Consider the following 20509-nt stretch of genomic DNA (forward strand, 5'->3'; position numbering starts at 1 on the left):
TAGTAGATTCAAGAGATGCACTCGTTTACTTTTTTATCTGCTGCATTTGTATTTTGTTTTAAATGGGTTTTATTCTGTGCTTGAGTTGAGACTTATCTATTTTAGAACAAATGTAAACGAATAATCTTTTTTATTTAGAATAAAAATATACATTAGTACCAAAAGTCCAAAATTGTAAGAAAAAATATCGTTTAGTTCCTGTGCATAATATTTCGAAATAATTTCTTTTCTCAAGATCCAATCAGCATTCAGCAGAAAAAGAGTGCTCACAATGTTCATGCATTTGATGTGAAAAAATTGACCCATTGAGCATAGATATGTTTCATACCATTGCCGATGCAGATTGTACTAAGGGCATGACGAGTATAATTTGGAGCCTGAGCAATGAACTCAAATGTGTAATAAGCAGTTCCATCAACATCATGCTGTAGCATACGAGCAAAGACAGTCGATTGGCATCCAGTAATCAGGTAGAAATAACAACAACTAAAAATGGAAAATGTTCGAAGAAAATTATGACCTACAACAGTTTCATAGCTAACTTTCCAAACTCCTTTGGAAAAACAACCAATAATGTATGCAAACTATATATATAACTATTTGCAAGGAGAAGACATCCTGCTTCCTTAATGAATTTAACTTCACAACGTATACCATGTTTTGCTGAAGAAGAGATTAATGACTCAAACCTCTGACGCCTCAATTAGTTTTGTTTTCTGGGAAGAAGGCGCCAAAAACGTTTTAATGAAAGTTCCAGCAACCTGCGCTTGGTGGAAAAGGAGTATTATTAGTCCCACTCTCAGCTAAGGCACACACAGCGATCGCTGATTACATCATTAAAGTACCCAACAAATAGTAAATTTAATACATATTTTATTTCTTTATTTCTCTGTATCTTCAAAAGCATAATGTATTCACACCTGTTGTGGAGGCCCAAAGTCTCTAATGTCCTCTTTATTTGTTGAGACAAAATTTATGCTGACACTTTCTAATGGCTCAATGACATCTTTATAGACCTTATCTTCACCTTCGATAATCACTTCCTGGCCATATGCAAATAAAATAATTAAAAAAACACTAAAAAGATGCCAATCTATGATTTTTTATTTTTTTCTTGCTAAAAAAAAAGGATTTGCCTATATAACAACAGATTTAAGTATTGCATGCAAGGTAGTTAAATCGTAAAATCGAATCGGAATCGGAGAAGGGGTGTAAAATCGGAATCGTAAACTCGAATCGTAAAATCGTAAGATTTTACATACCTTGTAACATTAAGAATAATTCTCAATAATGTTCCAAAAATAACATAAAATTTATTGGATATATTTCTGAACCATATTTTTGTTTTATTTTGGTCCGACAGGGTCCTTTTACACTCCTTTTACACCCAAATATGTATCTAAAACTACATTAAAATTAAAAAAAGGAAAAAAGAAATACAAACAATTGCAACAGATTTTAACGATTTTACTCGCGATTTTACCGATTTTAATGATTTTACTCGCGATTTTATGTGATTTTGTGTGATTTTACAACCCTTACGATTCCACTGCTATTTAACTAGGTTTCTATAGGTATGATCGTAAAATCGTACGATTTTACGATCAAAATCGCGATTTTAACTACCTTGATTGCATGGCCCACTAACATCACGCAAACAGAGTACAGGGATCAAAGTATTTGCATATGATACCCGCCACCCAAAAGGATAGAGAAAAGAGTATCCGTCCTTGTTTTTGTTGACTGGTAGAAATCCCTTTTTGGTTTCTGCAGCAACTGAACCATATCAAGGGTGTCCTCTTAGGATATCATTATATCAACAACCATTATTTAAGGAACAATGAGCAGCATAACTTGCAGGCAGGAGGACACTTATAATGCTAATTGTTCACATAATTACGAGACATAAAAGCCTAATTAGATCAGAAGGTTACTAAAAGGAAAGGGTTATTTATTGGCAAATTTGTAAATGAGGATACTTACATGATGAAGAAGTATGATTAACCAAAGAAAACAATGGGACAATGACCCCAACAGTAATAAATTGGCGTCTTCCAGATCTATCTGCGAAGGGAAAAGGAGAATCAGAAGCTAAAACAAAAGTGAACTATTGATTACCCAATTATTGCTGCAGACATACGACAATCATCTTATCAACAAAAGATGATCACAAAGAAAACTGCATATGTCGTGTGTTCTTTCGAGTGATGTAAGAAAAAGGATTTTTAAGTGTTTGCAAGTGAATCCCGTGATAAGGAGGCTCTGAACGTCTGAGAAAACTCAGCGAATCCAAAATGCCAAAAAATTGAGTTGATTTTCAGCCTTAAGTAATTGTAATCACAACAAAAGTTGGATGGAAATTTGACCCTGAAGTGAAAGTTGCAACTGCCTACATGAAGCAAGGTGAGAACAGCAAAATGTTTTCGAGACTTAAAATGTTGTGGCCATCGAGGACTAATCCTAAGAAGACAAAAACTTTTCACAATGAGGCCTCCCAAAACTTTGGCTTCATAACCTTTGAAGAATCAAGTAAGAAAAAAAAATCCAGAACTCAATATTGTCTAAATCGGGCAATGAATATTGAATAGTATAACTGAATTACTCATATCAAGAGTTGATAATTCCTAATGAGTAGTACTCTACTGCTTGAAAGAAGCATATTCTAAAGAACATGGAGGCCATTGTCTTTCTTGCTCCCATTGATAAAAGATTTTTCTGCAATGAAAACATTACACTTCTACGGGTTTCTTTACCACAATTATTTCCACCACATTCAATGCCATGATGATGTCTCAGTATCTTACTGATAGCTTTGTACTGCCAATCTACCAAATTTTACTGTATTGCACCCTGCAGGACATCATGGAGCATAATACCTCTCATAAAAAACAGCGGAAGAGTACTCCAGACTCCAGTATGATAATTACTAGCAGTATCCAATTTCCCTTAACTACGACACATTTTAACATATTCAAGCATCTCCATAGTGTAATCCGAATTCCAAACATAAACACCTTCGCAATTAAAAGAAATGAATGGTGAACATAAACTTCATAAACAAACTGCCATCGATGGAATCACCTGAAATACTTTATTTGCTAAATTTCAAAATCAAACAGAAAACATTGATATAAACATAATTAATGGTAAAACCGATCAAGCAATCGAAAGCAAAAAATTCACCATGAAAATGAGAAGCTGGAGCTGCAGTCTGCTTAGCCCGAATGAGATAGGGAATGCCTTGTCTACAGCAAGGGAACGTGCCGTGCGTACGCAAACCTAACTGAACCATTAAATAGATTACTTCGCAAACAAGAACCAACACATAGGCATAGAGATTAATGTGCTAAATGTATAGAGAGACTACACAAACAAAAACAGAAATACAGAGGAATTAGAACCTGAGGAGAAGAATTGAGGAACAATGTACGGTGAATTGAAGGCGAGCTCTGAAGGGACGCCATGCTCGAATCTCGATGGCCTAAAGACTGTTTGGGCAACAGCTTCACGAAACCTTATCTTTCGAGTTTGCTGGCGCGGCTTATCCGTTAATCGGAGGGTGCTTTCTTGGTAGCCTCCGAAGTGGGTCTGTGGGAGGGCGTATGCTTTGGAGTAAGAGCACTTTACAACTTAATTGTAAAAAGGTTATGGACAATTTTAAAATTGTAAAAAAGTATAGTTTAAGGGTAATTTGATCATATGATTTAAGATATTTTTTAGTTTATATTTATAATATCCTCCTCCTCCTTCTCCCTTCAACAATCCAACTCTAGTGAATCTCGTTAGACCGCTTGAGCATGTTCAATCTTGTATATTTTAAAAACTTTAAAGTCTCTACTCTCAACGGGGAGGTAAAGCGGTGCGAGTCTTTTTGTGTGATTTGTCATACGTTTAAAGTTCCAATCTGTGGGCTTTGATGATGGAGGATCTTGCAGAGAAGTGGGATAAGTTGACTCTTACTGGTGTTGAAGAATTGGATATTAACTTGGGAGTGGAGGATCTAGACCAAACATCAGTTCAAGGCTCTCTTAGTCTTCTGGGAAGGTTGCATTACGAGAGAAGTATTTCAAAGGAAGTGTTGTCGAATACATTGAAGGAGATCTGGAAGTTGAAGGTTCATCCAATCTTTAAAACTCTTGGTAAAAATCTATTTGCCATCAGTTTTGAGAATGAAAAGGATAAGAAGAGGATTATGGAAGGACGTCCATGGCTTTTTGATCAACATTTACTGGTATTGCAAGAGATGCAAAGTAAAGTTCCTCTTAAGGAGATTCCTTTCGATACGGAGTTGTTTTGGGTACAGGTACATAATCTTCCACTGGCAGCCATGTCAGAGAAAGTAGGGCATATTATTGGCAATTCGATTGGTGAGTGTGTGGAGGTTGATACACAGAAGGATGGTTTGGGATGGGGTCCCTTTCTACGTATTCGGGTTCGGTTATCTTTATTCAAGCCGCTCCCCAGAGGTAAGAAGATTACAATCCCAGATCGCACCATCACTGTAGGGTTTTCGTACGAGTATCTTCCAAAATTCTGCTTTAAGTGTGGTTGTATTGGCCATGGGAAAGGGGGTTGTAGCCACATCACATCTAGCCGCCTTCATGCAACGGAGGTTGATATGGAATATGGAAGTTGGATGCGGGCTCAGATGAATCAAAAGCGTCAGCCTGATATTAACAGTGATTTTTCTCGTCGGAAAAAATCATCTTCCGGTAGTCAGAAAAATCCGATGATGGATGAAGATTGTAGGAAAGGTACGCCAAATATTCAGCCGAGTATCCCGTGTGAAAAGGATTCTGATGAGGATGCTGCGTCAACTGCTCAAGCTGACCCCCCTATTAATGCGATTAATCCGGTAATTGAAGTGGTGGGTCTCCCGGTAATTAAGGAGAGGGTAGAAGACGTTATGGAAAGTAATTCTCCTATTTATGTGGGTGATAATGTCAAAGTTATTACTGGTGATATTGTATCAACGGAGATGGACCCACCAATCAATATTAATTTGAAGTTAAATGCTACTCCTAATACAAGTGTCGGTGGTGAGAGTCAAGTTGATAGTGATGTACCATCTACCACATCTCCACTTGTGCAAAAAGGAAAAAAGACCAATTGGAAGCGTCGGGCAAGGAGGTTGCTAGAGACAGATTCTGAAATGGAGGGAGCCGAGGATAATATGCTTGGAATGAAAGGTTCGGGTAAGCGGTTGGTGGTGGATGAAGTTGTTGCAAACAAGAAACAAAAAATTAATGAGGCGGAGGCTGTTGAGCAGCCCCGCCATGATCAATGAGTTTGTTAGCTTGGAATTGTAGAGGGCTTGGGAACCTAGCTACAATTCAGGAACTTAGCCATTTGGTTAAATCAAAGTCCCCCGATTTGTGTTTCTTAATTGAAACCAAGGTACATTCTTCAAGAATTGATTCAGTTAGAAATGAGTTGCATTTTAAACATGGTTTGGCAGTGGATGCAGTAGGCTTGAGTGGTGGCTTGATGTTGCTGTGGAAAGAGGATGTTGGAGTTTCAGTTGTTTCTTATTCCTCACGTCACATACATGTCTTAATTGATGATAATAGGGGTGAACCTTGGCATTTGACTCTTTTTTATGGCCATCCTGAGGCTAGTCAGAGAAGATATTCATGGGACTTACTTCGCTCCCTCAAAAACTCATCATCTAGCCCATGGTTGTGTATTGGTGACTTTAATGCTATAATGAGTTTATCTGAAAAAGTTGGTGGAAGTGTTCGTAATGATACTCAGATTCAAGATTTTAACAATGTTATTATGGATTGTGAGCTCCAAGATTTGGGTTTTAAGGGGAATAAGTTTACGTGGAGTAATCGGAGGAGAAATCCTTCGCTATTTATCAAAGAAAGGTTGGATAGAGCCTTGGCGAATCAAGAGTGGCTTGATAGGTGGGATCGGTATATGGTCCAAAATATTAACACAACCTCGTCTGATCACAGCTGTGTTTATATTGGTTGGAATCCTAGTTTTTTCCTGAAGCAAAGATTTAAGAGGAAGTTTAAATATGAACCAAGGTGGGGTGGTTCATTGGTTTGCCAGAACCTAGTGCGGCAGCATTGGGTTAAAAAATCAGTGACCAATTCTTCTCAGAATGCTTTATCCCATCTTCGTAGTAACTTGCATGGTTGTGGGCCGGAGCTCCAGATTTGGGTGGTAAAGGATAGGCAGGAAAAGGGGGCTAAATTGAAGAGTCTGAATGCGAAATTGGGTGAATTAGTAGCGGTAGAGACACATGCTAATCAAGACGAGATTGCCTTAGTTCGACATGAGGCGAATTGTTTACGTGATGAAGAAGAAAAAGTGTTGAAGCACCAAAGTAAGCAGCATTGGCTAAAAGAAGGAGATCAAAATACAAGTTTTTTCCACAGAAGTATGAAGCAACGAAGAAGATTCAATCTTATTAATCAGGTTGTGGATGACGGTGGTAATCTCAGGGAATCCGAGGCTGCTATTGGATCTGCTTTTCATGAGTATTTTTTCGTTCTTTTTACTTCAGGGACGGTACCGACTGATTATGCCTTTCTAGATTGTATTTCTTCTGTGGTTACTCCTGACATGAATGAATTGTTGTGCCGTAAGGTGTCTCGAGCGGAGGTTTGGAAGGCTGTGCAAAGTATTAGTGCAAGTAAAGCTCCTGGGCCTGACGGATTTTCTGCAGGATTCTATACGCAACACTGGAGTACTGTGGGTGATGATGTTTTTGAGGCAGTGAATCATTTTCTAGAAAATAGTTGTATGGATTCAGAAATGAATAGTACTTCTATTATTTTAATTCCTAAAAAGGTTGGGGCTGCCAGCGTCACAGATTACCGTCCAATCAGTTTGTGTAATGTGTCCTACAAAATAATCTCGAAAATTTTGTCTACCAGATTAGGCTCTATTCTACAAAAGATTATTCAAGGGAATCAATCAGCTTTTATTAAAGGGAGATTAATAACAGACAATGTGATTGTGGCTTATGAGGCACTGCATTCTATGAGTACGTTAGCTCGGAGCAGAACAAATTATATGGCAGTGAAGTTAGATATGAGTAAAGCCTATGATAGGGTAGAATGGAATTTTCTTTTGGAAGTGATGTCACGTATGGGTTTCTCATCACAATGGCAAAATTGGATTAAGCAATGTATCTCTACAGTCTCCTATAGAGTGATGGTGAATGATTCTTCTACGGATGTTATCTATCCCTCTAGGGGGATTCGACAAGGAGATCCAATTTCACCACTGCTCTTTGTTATTTGTACTGAGGCACTTAGCAAGAATTTACAGGCTGCCCATGATAGGAATTTTTTCAGGGGAATTCCGTTTGGAAGAGGTCGGGTGCGGGTATCCCATCTATTGTTTGCTGATGATAGTATGCTTTTTTGTCGTGCTAGTGAAGACGACTGGAAGTGTATATTCTCTATCTTGGATAATTATGGTAAAGTCTCAGGTCAACTTATCAATTATACCAAGACGAGTATTTATTTTAGCCGATTTACTTCTATGCCTTTGCGAAGTAGTTTGATCTCTCTAATTGGTGCAGCAGAGGCTTTTCGTTACGATCAGTATTTGGGATTACCTGCCATTGTTGGGAGATCGCGGCGTAGTGCTTTTAGTTATTTATTGGAGAAGATTCGGAAGAAGATCACAAGTTGGTCCCATCGTAATCTTTCACAAGCAGGGAAGGAGGTATTTGTAAAGGCAGTATTGCAAGCTATACCTACCTATGCCATGCAATTGTTCAAGTTTCCTAAAAGCTTATGTCATGACATTGATAAATTGATGAGGCAAGTATGGTGGGGGAATGGTTCTAAAAAGCAATTTCAGTGTTGGCTTTCTTGGACTAAAATGTGTACACCGAAGTCTGAAGGTGGCATGGGCTTTAGGGACTTTGAAGCATTTAACATTGCCTTGCTTGCTAAACAAGGGTGGAGGATCTTGTCTAATCCTAACTCTTTAGCTAGTAAGGTGTTGAAAGCAAAATATTTTAGAAATTCTGACTTCCTATCAGTGGCTAAGTGTAGCCATTCATCTTACTTGTGATCAAGCTTTTTGGAAGCTAGGAGTTTGCTGCATGATGGTATTCGATGGAGAATAGGTAATGGTGTGAAGGTAAAGATTTGGAAGAGTTGTTGGCTTCCTCGTACAGTTATTTTTGGAGCTAATGCTCTCGCATTAGGCTTCTCTGAAAATTCCTTAGTGAGCTCTCTTATTGACTGGGAAATTGGATGGTGGAACATTCCCTTACTGGAGCAATTGTTTGATAAGGAGGATGTTCAAATGATTTTGCAGCAATCTCTTGGTTCTTGGTTAATAGATGATTCCCTTTGTTGGACAGGTACATCAAATGGCCAATATTCGGTAAAGAGTGGATATCACAAAGCAATGGAGATTAGAAATAGAAACTTGGCCACAACTTCGGGCCCTTCTTTAAATTCTAAAAAACATCTCTGGGAGCCTATTTGGTCACTCCAAGTCCCTCCTTCTACTAGAGTGTTCATTTGGAGAGCTGTGCATGGCATTCTACCTTGTCAGCATCTCCTTATGCAACGTCACATTATTCCTTATGCTACTTGTCCTTTATGCGTAGGTTCTGATGAAACAATTATGCATGCCTTGTGGGAGTGTCCTTCAGCAAGAGATGTATATAGTGTGAGCATCAAGCGTTTACAAAAAAGGAGTGTGACCTTCATGGGCTCATTTTATCAGTTTTGGTCGATAATTATGCAGGATTTTTTGCCAAAAGAACAAGCTATTTTAGCCATTACCATGCGTTTGATTTGGCAAAGACGGAATAAGTTTGTCCATGAGGGTGAATTTTTGCATCCAAGCCAAATTGCCAAGCAAGGATTGTGTATGGCAGATGAGTTTTTCCTAGCTCAGGTTGAACAAGGTGGGAGTGTGTCTATGATGCCCAGTACTGAGATGGTTTCTCGAGGTTGGAGGAGGCCTTCGCAAGATTTCATTAAGGTAAATTGGGATGCTTCTGTTGATGGTAGAGGTAAGTGTACTGGTGTGGGAGTGATTTACAGGGATTGTATAGGAGATGTGATGGCATGTAGTACATTTGTACGTCCGACTGATCTTGAACCTACACTTGCCGAGGCTTTGGGGGCGTTACATGCTATAAAGTTAGCGGCAGAGTTGGGTTTTTATAAGCTTGTTTTAGAAGGGGATTCTTTATCTGTGGTTGAAGCTATCAAAGGTGGTGAGTTGCCTCCGACGACATGGAGGGCTGTAATCTTGGAGATTCAAAGACTTTTGTCCAACTTCGTTGCTTGGTCTATTTGTCATGTGAAACGAGATATTAATATGGCAGCTCACTTGTTAGCAAAAGTTGCTGTTCAGAGCAAACAATTCAGAGTATGGATTGCAGATGCTCCGATTCATCATATTTAAGTTAACTCATTTGTTGTTTTTATTGAAGTAGTTGTGTCCCTTTGTTTGGTAGTTTTCCTTTTGTAATCCACCTAGTGGTGGCACGAGTGCCTTGTTTTGGCCTCCAGTTCAAATCTCAGATTGGTTGGGTTATTGAATATAATCAGGTCTACAAACCTTTTCAAAAAAAAAACAATCCAACTCTAGTGTGTCATCTCTTTCTCTCCTTCTTCTCTACTAAAAGTTATCTCCTTCTTCCTCTCCTCCTCCTTCTTCTTCTTGATCTGAATTTGTTCTTCGTTGCCTTCTTCTCCGTTTTTTGTCGAGTTTCTCCTCTCTTCATCGCCTTCTTCGTCGTTGCTCAATCTGGACTGCGTCGAGTTGCTCTGCCTTGTTTTTGACAGATCTGGACCATGCTTCGTTGTTCAATCTGGGCTGTGCTTTGTTTTTTTTGCAGATCTGGACTCTGGTTCGTTTTTTGCAGAGATGTATCACTATAGTATCACCATAGTATCACCAACACCAAAAAACCACTAAAATGATACAATGAAACTAGTATGCATACTTCATCTTCCTAATTACTTTTCCTTTCTTGATTTTCTTTTCTTGGTTACCTCTCTTATTCGTTTTGGAAAAACATTTACAAGTGCCGAGATGTATCACTATAGTATCACGAACACCAAAAATTCATTAAAATGATACAATTGAACCAATATGCATATTTCTTCTTCCTAATTACTTTCCCTTTCTTAGTTTTCTTTTCTTGGTTTGTACATCTCTTGCTCGTTTTGAAAAAACATTTACAGCTGCAGAGATGTACCACCATAGTATCACCAATACCAAAAATCCACTAAAATGACATAATTGAACTAGAAAGACATGTAATGCAATCAAATTTACATTCTAACATTTATATCATCATTTTATGAGCAAAAGATATAAATTGAACACTAAATTGGATCTTCTATTTAAAAGTATCACTATTGTATCACAATTCGTGGAGAGTGAAAAATCAAATTTGAGGTTATTTTGGTAAAAGATGATCCCAATGTACTTTTTTAAAATGCTGTTTTAGTGACTGCACTTTTTTACAATTAAGTATAATCTAGTGTACCAGCTTTCAAAAGTCCCTTGATTTTAAGGCGGCCCGAGAGCTTCATGGGCCGGAAACTCAGACTCAGCCCATAAGGAGGTGTTAACGGGCCTTACACGGCACATTGACCTTGGTTGATGGGCCGGGCTGTTTGACACTTCTAATTATTTGAGAGGTTTAAAGAAGAGATTTTAATATGGTGATTCGTGGGTGAGGGAGGGCAATCACACGTGAGGGACACGTGACTCTAGCTGCAGCGTTGATTTACAGTCTCATCCATTGAATAGCAAGTCAAAGTTCATAGCTTTAACGCTTTTGGTCAAAAGCATAAGTTCAAAATTGAAGCATGCAAACAGAGTCACACACCGAGGACTGTTTTCACCATTGTTTAATCGAAGAAATTCTCCTCCCAAAGAGTGATAATGGCATCACACACAAGGTAGTGAAAACGTAAGATCGGATCGGAATCGGAGAAGGGGTGTAAAATCGGAATCGCAAAATCGAATCGTAAAATCGTAAGATTTTACATACAATGTAAAAATAAGCATATTTTGCAATCCTAAGACATGTAACAAGAATAACATAATGCAATAATAATTAGATAATGCCATACATGTTCAAAGTTCTAACAATCAAACATACTAAAAATTAAACACATGCTACATAAATTCAATCTCATGTTCCAACAACAAACATACAAACTAATAAATTAACACAAATCATCAAGATCATCATCTTCACCACTCCCACCACCATCACTCCCATTATATTCATCTCCCTCTCCCTCCTCCATATTCACATTTTCTTCTATATCTTCATCCTCAATTGGGTTGCTATCAAGTTCAATTGTCATATCATGAATCCCATCATTTCCAACCGGTTCAACAATTTGAGCATTGACATCCTCATTAGGAGAAGGAACATCCACACCTCCCTCCGTGATCCATTCATTATCTGAACCAATATCTTCAAAGGTTGGCAACTCCATACTTCTAAATTTCTTATTCTTCAATTTGGAATTGTACATCACAAACACCAAGTCATTCATCTTCTTTTGGTGAAGACGATTCCTTTTCTTGGTATGAACCTAAAACCACACAATGAGTTAATTGAGAAGTATTGAAGTTCCTAACATTTAACAAACAAACTTAAAAAATAAACTCGAATCTTACCATCTCAAATGCACTCCAGTTACGCTCGCATCCAGAAGAGCTACAAGTTAAACTAAGCACTCGAATAGCAAATCTTTGAAGTTCGGGAACATCATCTCCATAAGTGTTCCACCAATCAGCAGGATGCTTTTTCTCTAATAAATCCCTAGCATCAATCCTAGAAAACATACATTGACCATGATGGAATATATCAAGCTGTGAGATTATTGTATTTCTTTCATTTCGTTCCTTCACCAACGTATCCAAGCTATCAAACAACCCATTTTTAACCTCCTTATCATTAGGATTGAAGCTTGGACGATAATGAATTCGGGGGTTTAGATAGTGGGCTGCAGCATGTAATGGCCTATGAAGTTGCTTAGTCCACCTCTCATCAATAATCTTCCAAATAGGCGTATAACTACAACCAAAAAATAAAATAATTAGTATTTGAAAAATTACAATGCATATGGTATGGAAAAATTACTAAATTTACTAACTTTCTTGCCACATTATTGAAATTAGCTTGAATTTTCTCCTTTGCACAATCCATCTCTTCATATAAGAAAGGCATAGCGGCTTGCTCATCCGAATCCACCAAGCGAAGCACTTTCATCAATGGTAATGCAGCCTTAAGACATATGCCAACATCTCTCCAAAATCTACTATCAAGTACAATGTTTTCAACCCCTTTCCCTTCTTCAGTGCGTACAAACTTGCTTTCCTTCCACTTTGAAGATGAAAACATAGTCATTAATGCACCCTTGTGTTCACTAAGGCATCCTAAAGTCAAATATGCCGTAGCAAACCTAGTAACAGCAGGTCTAATCAAATCTCTCCCCTCGGTAAACTGTTTCAACATGGAAATGAGCAATGTTCTGGAATATATGTATGTGGTTATCTTCCTACCTTGTTTGATAGTCACACGATGGACCTTCAATTTCTTCTCAAAATCCTCCAACATCAAGTCTATGCAATGTGCTGCACATGGTGTCCAAAATAAATGTTTCCTCTTCTCCATCAACAATGAACCTGCCGCCTTATAAGATGCATCATTATCAGTAATCACTTGCACAACATTTTCTTCCCCAACTTCCTCAACAACCCTATCCAACAACTCAAAAATTTTTTGTGCTGTTTTTGAAAAATCTGACGTGTCCAAGGACTCCAAAAAGACAGTCCCTCTAGGACTATTCACCAAGAAATTGCATATTGTTCTCCTCTTTTTATCTGTCCAGCCATCAGACATAATGCTACACCCTACTCTTCTCCATTCAGCCTTATGTATCTCAATGTAATCCCTCGTCTCCTTCACTTCCTCATTGAGCATAGTCTCCCTAACTTCATGGTAAGAGGGAGCTTTAAAACCAGGACCATGTCTAGCTACCTCTTCAAACATTTTTGTGAACTCTGGACTTCTGACTGTGTTGAAAGGAATACCACAAGTGTAAAGCCACCTCCCAATACTTCTACATGCACTTTTTCTCAAATCTTTCTTGAATAGCTCATTCATGGTCACTTGAGTAGAATTTTTTTTCCCTTTACCCTTATACATAGCTGATGTCATCCTAGTTTGAGACTCAGGTAGTGTTTCACTAACTGAGCTCCCAATTTCATGTTGACGCAACAAACTCTTCCTTTCCTTAGCTTCCATACCTTGAGACAAAATCTCCAACATTCTCTTCCTCACATCATCGGGTACACTTCGACAAGCTCCTACATTATCGTTTGTACAAGCAAGGTGATGCTTAAAACGATATATACCTCCGCTGCTAATTTTGGCACAAAATTTACATTGCACCTTCTTTGCATCATGACCAACCTCAATACCATATTCCCATCCTATATCATTTCTACTCCCTGAAGCATTTTTTCTCCTAATACTTGCAGTTGCATTTCCAGAACCAGAAGTTGACATTTTATTAATTGAAAATCAAAGAACTGCATACCAGAATGGTCGAGGTGTAGAATAGTCACAGAGTCAAGAGAAACTTCAGTATCAGATCACTATTGCATCATCTCCAGGACCACTTGTCGGCGTCTTCTCAGTTCTCAGTCGATGAAGTATTCTAGGTTAGAAATTTCACGAACTGTAATAAGGAGTTGGCTTGGCTGTATAAGAACTTGGGCTAAGGTTGAATTGGGCCAGAATAACATAAAAACTTGGGCTAAGGTTGAATTGGGCCATAATAACATAAGAACTTGGGCTAAGGTTGAATTGGGCCAGAATAATATAAGAACTCAGAATAATAAAAATTGGCCCAAAAAATAAGGCCCAGTCTAACACATAGGCTTATAAGGACAGTTCTCAAGATCGTTAAAATCGTGTATAAAATCGCGATTTTAGCGATTTTAACGAGTTTAAGCGCGATCTGCGTCGATCTTGATGTGGCAACGAGTTTACCACTATTCTACTCGAAATCTTAGGTAAGATCGTAAGATCGAGCGATTTTACGAGCATAAGCGCGATTTTGACTACCTTGATCACACATGCCACAGACCATGTGCAGGAACTGTTTAAAATCAATTCAGTACATGGTTAATGGCCTGGTTTAGGCATGTGAAACAACCGCAAACTATGTTAAAATTTCAATGCAGTGGCATTTGTAAAGCAGCTGGCCAAGAGATCCTGTGGTCATGGCTTTAAACAAAGCAATCATGTTCCCTGCAACTTTATATTTTATTCATATCAAAGTAGCAAAGTACCCCTCTCAGATTCAGTTAAGTCAGTTACGATATCCTTAAAAACAACAACAACAAAAAATAAAATCAATGAACTACTTTTTTTTGTGACGAGGGAATCACCGAGAGCACAGCCCATCGGACCCCATCTAATGGTAAATTTACGGGTCACATGCAATATACACAAATCATATGAACTCGCTAAGTCCTGGGCCGGAGTCTATTGTGAAAATAACTCCAAATCACGAGAGCGGGTGTCAAAAACCTACGACATCCCACGCACATGTGCTAAGAGGTTGAAACAACTAAGCAAAGTGGCAGACTAGTTCTTGGGACTAACAGCAGCGCCATTATCACTCTCACTCTTAACAGACTGGTTCTCTGTCTCTCTGATGATTTTGGGTAGTAGATTGCATAGCAAGGTATGTCTTCTCAATTCAACACACTCTAAAGAAGTAGAAAATCTATCATTAGGCTGCTAGAAGCTGGAGTACAAAGAGATGGGTCGCCGGATTGCATCTGTTATCATCTTTCTCTTATGCAGTCTATGTATTCCATCAATTCTCTATGCTTCTTTCATTCCTCTTGACAGTTTCTTGATTAATTGCGGAGGTAATACAGCATCGAGGCTTGACGATGGGCGGTTTTTTGAGCCTGACATAGGTGATTCCAATGTGGATCTGTCTCCCTCTTCCGACATTGTTGTGTTTGATACCCAAATGAGTATCTCAGGTTACCCAACTCCATATAACTCTGCTCGCATTTGTCGAAAAACCTGCACATATACTATCAGAACTAAGCAAAGTGGCAGGTACTTTCTACGACTGCATTTTTATCCGATTGAGAACCCTCAATACAATCTAGAAACAGCAGTATTTTCAATTGTGGCTAATGAGATTACTCTGCTTCACGGATTTTCTTTTCGTAAGTTGGGGAAAACTAGCACTGCTTTGATTAAGGAATATGCACTCCAGGTTGATGAAACAAGTTCACAACAACAGTTAGTGCTGACATTGTCTCCCTGGGAAAGCTCGATTGCTTTCATCAGTGCAATAGAGGTTGTTTTGATGCCAAAAGGACTATTTCCTTCCATTGCGGAGACTGTTCCGCCAGGGCCTGAAGTTGAGATTCCTGGCAATGCAGCTTTCGAGACGGCTCACAGAGTTAATATGGGAGGTCCACTTATAACTCCAAGGAATGATTCACTCTGGAGGACATGGGAGCCAGATCAAGCTTATCTGGTTAATGCTGCTGCTGCGAGGAGTGTTTTGTCGAATCCAAGTTCCATAAAGTACCCTGATGGAGTATCAGTTGAAACTGCCCCAAACTGGGTGTATGCAACAGCTCAAGAAATGGCAGATGCAAATGTCAATGACCAAAACTTTAACATTTCATGGGAATTTGAGATTGAGAAAGGTTTCACTCACCTGGTTAGAATGCATTTTTGTGACATTGTCAGTGAATCTCTCAATAGTTTGGTGTTTAATGTCTACATTAACAGGCAATCTGCTCTAGACTGTTTTGATATCTCTAGCAAGACATTGGAATTATCAGCTGCTAACTTCGTAGACTTTGTTGTCAACGTTTCGATGGACTCGAATCAGATTCTGGTTCAAGTAGGTCCTCCAAGTTTAAGGAATGTCCCAACCAATGCAATACTGAATGGTCTTGAGATTATGAAAATCAGCAATTCTATTGACAGCCTTGATGGGAATCTTCAATCAGGTTATATCAATTCAAATATGCTGAAGAGGAACAACTGGAGGGTACTGGCAATCTCTTTATGTTCAGCAGTTTTTACAGTTTTAGTGCTCATCTCAGCAGCTTTCTTCATGTATTTACGACGTCCAAAGAAGCAGAAGCATCCGCCTGTATCCTGGTTTCCAATTCCCACCCAAGTGGGCAATTCTGAAAGTAGGCTTTCAATTGGTATTTTAGATTCAGCAACACAACCTAACTTAGGTCGCGTTTTAACGTTCTCCAAGATTCTCGAGGCAACGAAGAACTTCAGTGAGAGTTTGGTTGTTGGTGTAGGTGGGTTTGGGAAGGTTTATAGAGGAGTGCTAGATAATGGAGTTGCAGTTGCAGTAAAACGCGGAAACCCGGGATCCGAGCAAGGACTTGCTGAATTCAGGACAGAAATTGCAATGCTGTCTAAGCTCAAGCATAGACATTTAGTTTCCTTAATAGGCTACTGTGAGGAGCTCAATGAGATGATTCTGGTTTATGAGTTCATGTCTGCTGGTCCTCTCCGAAAGCACTTGTACGGCTCTGATCTTCCTCCACTTACTTGGAAGCAAAGGTTAGAAATCTGCATTGGAGCTGCAAAAGGATTGCATTACCTTCACACCGGAGCAGCAGAAACCATTATCCACCGCGACGTCAAAACAACAAACATACTCCTTGATGAAAACTTCACAGCAAAAGTTGCAGATTTCGGTTTGTCTAAGTTAGGACCAACTTTGGACCAAACCCATGTGAGTACTGCTGTGAAGGGAAGCTTTGGATACCTTGATCCAGAGTACTATAGACGACAACAACTTACCGAAAAATCTGATGTTTATTCATTTGGAGTAGTACTAATGGAGGTTTTATGTGCTAGGCCTGCTATAAACCCTGCACTTCCAAGAGAGCAAGTCAATATAGCTGAATGGGGCATGATTTGGCAAAACAAGGGTCATCTGGAAAAGATTATCGATCCTCGTCTCGTAGGATCTATCAACCTTGATTCGCTAAGAAAATTCGGAGAAACGGCAGAGAAGTGTCTAGCTGAATATGGGATTGATAGGCCAACGATGGGAGATGTTCTATGGAATTTGGAGTATTCTCTTCAACTGCAAGAGGCTTCTATACAGAATACCTCATTGGATAACAATGCAAACTACATTCCAGGCATCGCGGAACGGATACCTGAAATTGAATCAGTTGATGGTGAAGACAGTATCAGCGATCGAGCGTCGAATACAGCCACATCTAGTGGAGTGTTTTCACAGTTGATGGATCCAAAGGGAAGATAAGATAACTCTCTAAACTATTTCAGTCTTGCTGACATTTTATTAGCAGTATCTGATCAACTGATGACTTCATATTAGTAATGTTAGTGTATGATCATGACTTTTAACAGTGAAAACGGAAGCATATGTTTACATGTCTGGTTTGTTAAGGAGATGTTAGTCATGCTTTATCTTCATACACTAGAGTTCAATCATCTCCAAAAAACAAGCTAGCTAACACACGAATTGTTTCTATGAAAGGACAAGCATAATGTGACCATGTGAGAGTAGAATAGTAGATGATGCAACACATACCTCTATTCACGACATATACAACAATTGGTCGGTCCAATGATGAAACAAATGATGTTGTCTCAGTACTATGGTCCACTGTCGGTTTAATTAATACATTCAAAAATCTTCTAGTTGATTATAGCCCAAATTTAATTTCATCAAAAATGTAAAATAGTGACTTACAAACTGATTAGAAGGCATCATGGATAGTGAAGTAGTTTTTTAACCGAAAATGACATCATATAAGTTTGCGTTTTTTATATTTGATATGACTTAAACTTGAGTCGTCAAGCTCGCATGTACAAAATTTCTCATATTACAACATGATAAATTAGATCAAAACCTAATGTATTGTCAGAATAGAATTGCTCTCATAATGGTATTGTTCCCTGTTAAAATAGTGAAGCACACTAGTACTCTTCTTCTTCTCTCTCTAACACCAACAATAGTGACATTGTTTCTCTCTAGCACCATCATGAATTTGATCACATGCACAAATAATGTAATTTCACCTTCACACAACACTAGTGAAAGCCTACATCAAATCACAAATATCATCATTAACACCCACCACACGATCAAAATATCGTAATCTAATGTCGACGGTTCACATGACTTACTACTAGCTTTTCTGGGACCCTAGTACTCCACTCTAATCTATAGCCGACCTACGTATATCAACCACAAGATCTCTCCACAAAACATCAAAACCATTTACGTCACAAACATCTCCCTACAAATTTCTATTTTTGAATATTCAAAAGTCGGTTCATGTAAATGCAAATCCTCGCCGTCCATTCGCGAGGATTTATTGACTTAAGCCGATCCATACCTACACAATCAGCAAAGTGGGCCAGCCACGTCATCGAGTCGGCGATTATAATCTATTATTCGCTGGTACTGCTGAGCTAAAAGCCTAAAACTATTTCACCACCACAAGAACGAGATATTTGCGGACAACACGTCCCCTTCATGAGCTGTAAAGTCACCGACCTGTGGCCCAATAAAAGCCCCACCTCCCTCTAATTGGTGCGAAAGTATTTTATTGACCGGGTACTGGCCACACCGGTTCCATAGCCGTTATTTCTGGTATATATAGTGAAAACACTTCTCCAATTCCCTCACACAAGAAACTAAAAACCAAAAGAGTTGCAGAGGAAAAACAGAACAAACAAAGTTCACCGACAATGCCAATCTACAGGATTGCAATCGGAACACCAAGAGATGCCAGCCACCCTGATGCGATAAGGGCGGCACTGGCAGAGTTCTTCTCCATGCTTATCTTCGTATTTGCCGGAGAAGGATCTGGGATGGCTTTCAGTAAGATTCCCAAACTTTCATACTGTTTTATCTTAATCTTAGATAAATGTCTTAGTTTGATTTCGCTTAATTTAGTGCATAATTCCCCATATCTATCACTAATTTTGTTTATTTTTACGAGGCAAGTGAAAATGGTAATTTCAAAGACTGAATTTGTGGATTTTTTTGTGTGTTTTTTAGACAAGCTAACAGACAATGGATCGACGACACCGGCTGGACTAGTGGCAGCATCACTGGCTCACGCATTTGCGCTCTTCGTGGCGGTATCTGTCGGCGCAAACATCTCTGGTGGCCATGTAAACCCTGCGGTGACATTTGGTGCATTTATTGGAGGAAACATAACATTGTTGAGGGGGATTTTGTATTGGATTGCTCAATTGCTTGGCTCAGTTGTCGCTTGCTTGCTGCTTAAATTCGCAACTGGCGGATTGGTAAGCAACTCATAAAATCCATCCAACATCTTATGATCAAGAATGAATCAACATATCTGCTATCCGGTGGACATATTGATTGATGTCTAATACTTGTATTTGACTGATTGATGTGCAGGAAACATCAGCATTTTCGCTATCATCCGGTGTGTCGCCATGGAACGCAGTCGTTTTCGAGATCGTCATGACTTTTGGGTTGGTTTACACAGTTTATGCCACAGCAGTTGATCCAAAGAAAGGAAATGTGGGGACTATTGCACCAATTGCAATTGGTTTCATTGTGGGTGCTAACATTTTAGCTGGTGGTGCTTTTGATGGTGCATCCATGAACCCAGCAGTCTCCTTTGGCCCTGCTGTGGTTAGTTGGACTTGGACTCACCAGTGGGTTTACTGGCTCGGTCCACTCATCGGTGCTGCCATTGCTGCCATTGTCTATGACAACATTTTCATTGGCAACAACGCTCACGAGCCACTCCCAAACAATGATTTCTAAGGACTTCCATCCCAATAAAATCTCTGTTTTTTTTCTTCTTTCTTAGATTGAGAGACTAAAACTGGGGGCTTAAATGCAATTGTTGAAGTGATGAACTAGTGGAGGAGCTAGGATTTGTTGTACTTTTCTTTTAGTTGTTGAAAGAATTCCTTTTGTTGCTTTTAGTTACTTGTTGAATCTGCTGAATTGTCTCTTCATTTCAGTCATTTAGTTGAGAAGCTCTTGTTGAGTACTGAATTCTTGGGACTAAAATAGTGATATGATATGGTGGTAAATTTTGTGCGCTCGGACGACCCGAGTTTAGGCTCATATCGAATACCTAAATGACAAATTTGTAAGGTGTCATTTTGGGTTAGAAATTTAAAAATTCCTCAAGAAGGGTGTGCCAATTTAAATAGCCAACAAAACAAACTAGAAAACAGATACACAGGCCCATGGTCAAAGTTTGGGATTTATTTTAGTTTCATGATATTGAATATTGATGATAGGGATTAGTGGGCTTAGAAACGCGGATCCAGCAAGTTGTGTGGACTGGCCCAACTACACTGAGGGAGTCCAATAAGTCAATAATCGGCATCGTCACATTTGTCTTATGAGTGGGCTCAGAAGGGCCGAAATGGATCCAGCAAGCTGTGTGGACTGGCCCAACTACTCGGGGAGTCCAATAACTACCG

At 39.0% G+C, this 20509-nt stretch overlaps 5 protein-coding genes across 5 annotated transcripts; 3 read left to right on the forward strand and 2 right to left on the reverse strand.

Annotated features, from left to right (window-relative positions):
- Nucleotides 1-184: 184 nt before the first annotated feature.
- On the reverse strand, nt 185-3464 carry LOC119989896 (psbP-like protein 1, chloroplastic). Its single transcript, XM_038835656.1, has 7 exons — nt 3402-3464; nt 3184-3283; nt 1984-2064; nt 1694-1776; nt 921-1043; nt 690-761; nt 185-425 (listed from the first exon to the last, which is right to left on the reverse strand). The coding sequence occupies exons 1-7, from the start codon at nt 3462-3464 to the stop codon at nt 276-278; spliced, it is 672 nt and encodes a 223-aa protein (XP_038691584.1). The 3' UTR covers nt 185-275.
- A 371-nt stretch (nt 3465-3835) lies between these two features.
- Nucleotides 3836-5323, forward strand: LOC119988849. Its single transcript, XM_038834054.1, has one exon. The coding sequence runs from the start codon at nt 3917-3919 to the stop codon at nt 5285-5287; it is 1371 nt and encodes a 456-aa protein (XP_038689982.1). The 5' UTR covers nt 3836-3916; the 3' UTR covers nt 5288-5323.
- Nucleotides 5324-10899: 5576 nt separating this feature from the next.
- Nucleotides 10900-14070, reverse strand: LOC119988547. Its single transcript, XM_038833622.1, has 3 exons — nt 12123-14070; nt 11644-12043; nt 10900-11558 (listed from the first exon to the last, which is right to left on the reverse strand). Exons 1-3 carry the CDS (start codon nt 13538-13540, stop codon nt 11181-11183), a joined length of 2196 nt encoding a protein of 731 aa, XP_038689550.1. The 5' UTR covers nt 13541-14070; the 3' UTR covers nt 10900-11180.
- A 927-nt stretch (nt 14071-14997) lies between these two features.
- On the forward strand, nt 14998-17447 carry LOC119988546 (receptor-like protein kinase THESEUS 1). Its single transcript, XM_038833621.1, has one exon. The coding sequence runs from the start codon at nt 15024-15026 to the stop codon at nt 17319-17321; it is 2298 nt and encodes a 765-aa protein (XP_038689549.1). The 5' UTR covers nt 14998-15023; the 3' UTR covers nt 17322-17447.
- Nucleotides 17448-18713: 1266 nt separating this feature from the next.
- LOC119988512 (aquaporin TIP1-3-like) lies at nt 18714-20119 on the forward strand. Its single transcript, XM_038833572.1, has 3 exons — nt 18714-18911; nt 19092-19342; nt 19461-20119. Exons 1-3 carry the CDS (start codon nt 18779-18781, stop codon nt 19833-19835), a joined length of 759 nt encoding a protein of 252 aa, XP_038689500.1. The 5' UTR covers nt 18714-18778; the 3' UTR covers nt 19836-20119.
- Nucleotides 20120-20509: the final 390 nt, after the last annotated feature.

The sequence above is a fragment of the Tripterygium wilfordii genome, chromosome 21, assembly GCF_013401445.1.
Source record: "Tripterygium wilfordii isolate XIE 37 chromosome 21, ASM1340144v1, whole genome shotgun sequence".
Taxonomy (NCBI): Eukaryota; Viridiplantae; Streptophyta; class Magnoliopsida; order Celastrales; family Celastraceae; genus Tripterygium; species Tripterygium wilfordii.

What these genes read in the sequence shown, in the direction of transcription:
- LOC119989896 (XM_038835656.1), bottom strand. Translation starts at nt 3,464, where the DNA reads ATGGCGTCCCTTCAGAGCTCGCCTTCAATTCACCGTACATTGTTCCTC. An exon ending in TCCAGCTTCTCATTTTCATG is followed by an intron (nt 2,065 to 3,183) that starts GTGAATTTTTTG and finishes TTCCCTTCGCAG; the next exon opens with ATAGATCTGGAAGACGCCAA. An exon ending in TAATCATACTTCTTCATCAT is followed by an intron (nt 1,777 to 1,983) that starts GTAAGTATCCTC and finishes GATATGGTTCAG; the next exon opens with TTGCTGCAGAAACCAAAAAG.
- LOC119988849 (XM_038834054.1), top strand. Translation starts at nt 3,917, where the DNA reads ATGATGGAGGATCTTGCAGAGAAGTGGGATAAGTTGACTCTTACTGGT.
- LOC119988547 (XM_038833622.1), bottom strand. Translation starts at nt 13,540, where the DNA reads ATGTCAACTTCTGGTTCTGGAAATGCAACTGCAAGTATTAGGAGAAAA. An exon ending in TTCAATAATGTGGCAAGAAA is followed by an intron (nt 12,044 to 12,122) that starts GTTAGTAAATTT and finishes TTTTGGTTGTAG; the next exon opens with TTATACGCCTATTTGGAAGA. An exon ending in ACTGGAGTGCATTTGAGATG is followed by an intron (nt 11,559 to 11,643) that starts GTAAGATTCGAG and finishes GTGTGGTTTTAG; the next exon opens with GTTCATACCAAGAAAAGGAA.
- LOC119988546 (XM_038833621.1), top strand. Translation starts at nt 15,024, where the DNA reads ATGAGTATCTCAGGTTACCCAACTCCATATAACTCTGCTCGCATTTGT.
- LOC119988512 (XM_038833572.1), top strand. Translation starts at nt 18,779, where the DNA reads ATGCCAATCTACAGGATTGCAATCGGAACACCAAGAGATGCCAGCCAC. An exon ending in AGGATCTGGGATGGCTTTCA is followed by an intron (nt 18,912 to 19,091) that starts GTAAGATTCCCA and finishes TGTGTTTTTTAG; the next exon opens with ACAAGCTAACAGACAATGGA. An exon ending in AATTCGCAACTGGCGGATTG is followed by an intron (nt 19,343 to 19,460) that starts GTAAGCAACTCA and finishes ATTGATGTGCAG; the next exon opens with GAAACATCAGCATTTTCGCT.